Here is a 5,814-nt window from a genome sequence, read left to right on the forward strand (position 1 = left end):
AGACCCACTACCCACTCTACACAGACGCAATGATGTGTGTCCCCACATGCATGTGCACACATATGGACACACCCACACACGGATGGATGCCTACTCCTGACCTAAGTTTACACAGAAATACACGCACACAATTGTAGAATGCTAACCAACCTCACTTCTGTACTCTGTGGGGAAACCAAGGCCCGCAATCACTTAACGCCACCTCTAGACACATGCAAGTCATTGCTCCCTGAGACGGGCAGCACCCACCCATGTCACAAGCAGAAACTTAGCCGAAGACTGACCGACTGACTGACTGACTGGACAATAGGCCTGTGCCTGCTCCCCCAAATCTCTCTCCTCGCCCCCTTCGTCAGAGTTCCCCAATGTGAAGAAAACTCCCAGGACATGGGTGGGAATCTGAAGATGAGAAAAACCTCCCAGACGGCTCAGCTCCCTCACTCTGAGACCCAACTGGCATACAGTCACCAGGAAGGGACTGGCAGAGCCCAGGGCCAGAACCTAGGCCTCTTGACTTTAATTCGGGGCTTTCACTCTATCCCACACCACTAGTCTGGCTCCCCTCCTAGACTATGTGCTTCTCGTGGGCATATGCACAACCTATTGTGCATATGAACTCCGTTGCCTCAGGTACTAGGCACAGAGTAGATGGTAAGTGTGGAATGACTAGGTATTGAACAAATGAATGAATGAATGAGTGAAAAAAATGAGTGAACGAATTGCCTCAGGTACTAGGCACAGAGCAGATGGTCAGTAAGTGTGGAATGACTAGGTATTGAACAAATAATTGAATGAATGAATGAGTGAAAAAAATGAGTGAACGAGAGGGAAGTAAGGGAGTCCCAAACAGACCTCTCTCCTTCTACAGCTTATATAGTGCTGGTTCTGGGGAGAACGATGTCCAGGCCAGCAACACAGTCATACTAGCCCAGCTCAGGCTGGCTAGGACCTCTCTGGGTAGGTCTCGTGGTATCCCATAGTTGAGTCCCCAACTTTCCAGAGTCTAGAGCAAGGCCAGATGCACATTTCTCAGGGTCTCCACTCAGAGGTCTTCTTTTCCAGACACAGGGATGAGGCCTGAATACAGCCCTCCCTGGAACTGCTCTTCTCCAGGGCACCCTCGTGCTCCCAGGTCGGGCCTCCCAATCCGAGTACACTGAAGAACTGGCCCCGACCTCCACCTTGGTATCTCCCAGAGCCACCTGAGAGCGTGTCCCAAATGTGGCACCATAAAGCAGGACGCGGAACAGCCCCTGAGCCCTCTAGCTTCGTTACCTCCTTGGCTCTCCCCAGCCCCTCTGAGGGAATGTGGGCCCCATTCAGCACCCAGCGTAAGAATTGGAGCTACTTCCTGGATTAGAGGTCAGCTTCTTCACAGCAAAGAGAGGCCAGGCCAGGTCAATAGCCTTCCACCTATTCCAACACCGCATCCTTGCCAGAAAAAAGTAACCAAAATACTGTGAAACATGCTGTGGATCTTCAATCCAGCATTCGCGATTCAGCCACCATCTGGCACCCTCCACCCTTGCCCTTCCAGCCTTGTCCCTCAGTCCCCCCATAAGAAAAGGTGCCACTGCAGCCTGACTGGGTCCTCCCAGGGCCCCCAGCATGCCCACCCCTGTGCCTAGTCTAGGGTCCCTCACACCCTGGCTCCATTTCTCCCCACTGCCTGTCCATCCTGACTCTCCGGGCTCATCTCCCACATGGAGCCTGTCCCAACCACAGGAAGCTCCCCTGCCACTCCCTGCTGCCCTCACCTCCTTTGGCTACCCCTTCACTGGTTTTCTGGACTCCTTTCCCTAAGTCCTACCCCGACGCTTTGGCCCCTCTTTCTCAGTCTTTCTCGAGGGCTTCTTTTCCTCTCATACCCTGAGGTGTCTCCTGGCTCTGCTCTCGCCCTTGGCTCTCTTGGGTGACATCACCCACTCCTGTGGTTTCCAAGATGCCTGAATCTGTATTTTTGACTGAAATTTCTCCTGAAATTTCTCCACAGGCCTCAGAGGACATCCCACAGGTACACGAGGTCATTGCGTCCAAATCTGAGTCCATGTTCCCTTCACACCACTCAGTGACAGCACTGCCATCCACCCAGAATGCTGGGCATCAGCCGAGACCCCCTCCACTCCATCACAGCCCCCTCAGTACTCTCCCTAACACTTCCTGGCTCCATCCACCATGCCCTACGTCCAGAGCCCCGACCCTGGTCCAAGCCACCAGGACACTGTCCTGCTGGCACTTGCCATGTGGCCTTCCTACTTAGAGTTTCGTGCCCCTCCAATCCACTTTCCACACAGCAACCAGAGGGATCATTCAAAAGCACCAATATAATCATGTTGCACCCCTGTTTAAAGGACTTCGGTGGCTCACCAAGTTTTCAGAATTGAGCCTCAACCACTTAGCTTAGCCCCAAGGCCCTCCAGGACAGGGTCCCAGGCCCTACCTCACAGCCTCACCTGCTGCAATGTGCAATCAGCACAGCGCTTTCCAATAGCCACCTCTGGGCCTTTGCACACTCTGTCCCCTTGTCCTGGGAGGCCTTCCTCCTGCTTTGTCACAAGGCTAACACTGCTCAGAATGCAAGACTCAACTCAGAACTTGGAGGGTACTTCCTCTGGGAAGCCTTGCCTGACCCCCAAGCATAATTTCAGACCTTTAATCATAGCCTGCAACAGTCTATTGCTGGTTGGTAGCCCCCACTGAGCACTCCAGGCTCCAATGCCAGGACTGTGGGTGTCCGGGGGTGGGACGTGGGATACAAGCCCAACCTTACCTGTCTCTGTGGGCCAGTGGGATCGGACTCTCTCCGTCGAGGGCGGGGTCCCGAGTGCAGGGGCGAGTGGGAAGGGCTGCCGGGCGTGGGGGGCTGGGATGTCTCTGACCGGCCATCAGCCTGGCTCAGCTGAGGTGGCGGGGACTGGGATGACATCTGCCGTGGGTCCTCCTCAGCCAGTGGCTGCATGCTGCGCCCCCGGGGCCGGATGATGGGCTCTGGCCCTGGCCTCCGCCGCTCCTCGCCCTCCTCAGGCAGCGGCCGCAGCTCCTCGGGCTCCTCATCTGTGGTGCCCGACGTGCTGGGCTCAGCTCCCGGGGGGAAGTCCTTGAGCTCTGTCTCCTTGTCAATGATGACCCACTCCTTGCTGTCAAAGTCCTCCTCCTCGGCCAGCGGCACTGATCGGAAGGCATTGCTCAGAGCCTCCTGCTCCACGGAGGCTGACACATCCATGCGGCCACTGGCCTGCCGATCGGCCTGGCCCGTGTCCACTGACAGCATCTGGGCTGGCTGTGAGGAGCAGGCCTGGCGCGAGGGTGAGCCAGGCAAATCCATTCGTGACCTGCAAAGCCACCCCAGGTGGGGCTCAGAGCCTGGTCCCTCTGGACCCCCAAGGACCCCACATGGGTGGCAGGGTGGGCTGTGCCACCTAGATCCTCCTGACCATGGCACCTCTCCCACCCTGGGCCAGGCCCAGTCACCTCCTGGATTGTCACCGGCCACCCTCACTCCCTGTAAAGATATCATTCATTCAACACATCTTTTTGAACGCTCACTGTGTTCCAGGAATGTAAACATGCAGGAAATAAAATCTCATTCCTATGCCCAAGGAATGCTTTCCTCCAGACCACCCCAGGGGAACTCAATCTTCCTAAAGCCAACTTTCTGTTTGCCCGTCCAGTGTTCACACTTCATCAGGGGCTCCTCCCTGCAGCATCCAGGGCAAACACCCACTTGGCCCTCGAGTTTGCAGATGGTTTTTCTGGCCTCTTCTACCATTACCCTTCAGGTCTGCCTGACTGGTTTCACTACTCCCAACAAACTCCAGTGGCTGCCAACCCCAAAGACAAAGTCCACATTCCTCAGTTTAACACTCAAGATCCTTGGCTGCCAGACTAAGGCCCAGTTTCCCCTTTCCCTTGGCCAGACCCATCTCAGATTCCCACGCTTTCCCCCAAATTGCCTAAGTGCTCACACCTCTGTACCTTTTGTGCTCTGTACCTTTGCCCATGCTGTTCCCTCCACACAGCCTGTCCTTCCACCCTTTGCTGTACATCTCAGCTCAGATGTCACCTCCTCTAGGGAGCCTTTGCATCCTGCATGGGAGCTATTTTGCTCTCTCAATGCTCCCCGTGTCCCCTCTCATCAGAGCAGAGCACATGTGTGTTTACACATCTGCCTGCCCAAGAGGCTGTGAGTTCTGCCAGGCAGGGACTGGGTCCCATCTGACTGTTCACGTCTGGGGCACTGGCCTGCCTTGGAACATCTCTTTCATGATTTTAAACTGTGCTGACAATCTCAAATTACTTCCAGAGGTTCTCGACTGAGGGGTGCATGGGCCCCAGTAGGAGGGTATTTCTGGTTGTACGTGTGTGGAGGGGAGACCACTACACAAAGAATAATCGTCCTCTCTCAAATGCCAGGGTGCCCCCACTGAGAACCATGAAGGCTTAGTTCCTCCGGGGTGTGCACATCCTCACACTCAGGCTGTGGGCAGAGGGCTGACTTTCATGCTCCTCCAGCATGGAGCCTGTGAGAGGGAGGGGTGCAGATTGAAGCCACCTGTGGGGCTTTGTCAACATATGGCCTCCCTGGCCTACAGCAAACCTGCCAACACTGACTGTACACAATATTTTTCTTAATTTGTTAATAAGGCTTAAAATAAAAACATCCCTGAGGGAGGTCGCCCAGGGTCTAACATTTATACTCCCGTGTAAATGGCTGATGTCACTTCCTTTCCTGAGAGCATGGTTTGCTTTGATGGATATAAAGGAGAGAGAGGGCGCCTAAAGGAGAGACGGGCTGGAGATCAGGGAGATCAGGGCATAGGTGGGGAGAGGGGACTGAAAAGAGGGGGGCAGGCGGAAAATCCGAATCTTATCCACTTCATACTTTCTTCTGCTCCCCAGTGCCCCAGCGCCCACCCAAACTCTCTGCCCTGCAGATGAGATCCAGAAACTTCCCTTCCAGAAAAATCTCCCCTCAGCTCTCTCCTCTCCCCAGCATCCCGGAAACAAGGGATGCTGTTAACTCTGAGCCAAATCAATTTGCTCTTCAGGACTATTTTTGGTGAGAGCATTTCCCACCTCTCTTCTCCACTCATACCTCTTCCAAACTGCCCTCCCTCATTTCTCCATTTCCAGAATCCTCCAGGTTACCATGGATGAAAACGCAGGCCAAGCCTGTGCAAGTATGAGAGTGTGCATGAGGGCTTTCAGCTCCCTGAGGACAGCGTCGTATTCTTCTGTCCTGGGGTCACCACAAGGACTGGCATGGGGCTCCCCTGTCTCAGGCTTCTCCACAGTCCAAAAGGGCGCTGTGCCCCATCCCAGAGGTGGAGTGCATTTGGGGGCAGAATCCAGAGGAGGAGCCATGGCTGAGGTGGAGCATGAGGGCCACACTGTGTGGGCGTGGAAAAGACCCCTCCTGCAGAGCTGGGCCTGGGGAAGAGATTCCTTTCCTTGTGCAGAAAAGGCCTCAGCCCTGCTGTGGGGTGAAGCCCCACCAAGAGCCAAGGGAGGACAGGGACATCTCTCTTCCACCTGAGGTTGTCCCACCTGGCAGATCCTGATGGAGATCTAGCCCTGGTCCCTGTTGGCCATTGGCCACGCAAGGCTTACCTTAGCTCTAAACTCTCCAACACTTCCTCCCACCAACAAGGTTCCCTCCCTAACATTCAGATCCCTAAGCCCCCAGCCCCAAAACCTGGTCTATCTCCACCTCAAGCTGAGTACTCCTAGAACCCTTCTCCCGGGCACCTGCCACCAAGCTGAAAGGAGCCTAGTCAGCTCTCTGAGGTATCTGTAATTAACCTCTAGGGAAAG

General features: G+C 55.0%; 1 protein-coding gene across 1 annotated transcript in view; it reads right to left on the reverse strand.

Moving 5' to 3' along the window:
* The window catches only part of TTBK1 (tau tubulin kinase 1), a 35,496-nt gene that overhangs the window by 18,222 nt on the left and 11,460 nt on the right, over positions 1-5,814 (reverse strand). The window contains exon 12 of the mRNA XM_006926525.1: positions 2,771-3,332. Coding sequence (XP_006926587.1) covers positions 2,771-3,332 — 562 coding nt within the window. The remainder of the gene's footprint in view (positions 1-2,770; positions 3,333-5,814) is intronic.

This window comes from Pteropus alecto, unplaced genomic scaffold (assembly GCF_000325575.1).
Source record: "Pteropus alecto unplaced genomic scaffold, ASM32557v1 scaffold7, whole genome shotgun sequence".
NCBI classification, from domain to species: Eukaryota; Metazoa; Chordata; class Mammalia; order Chiroptera; family Pteropodidae; genus Pteropus; species Pteropus alecto.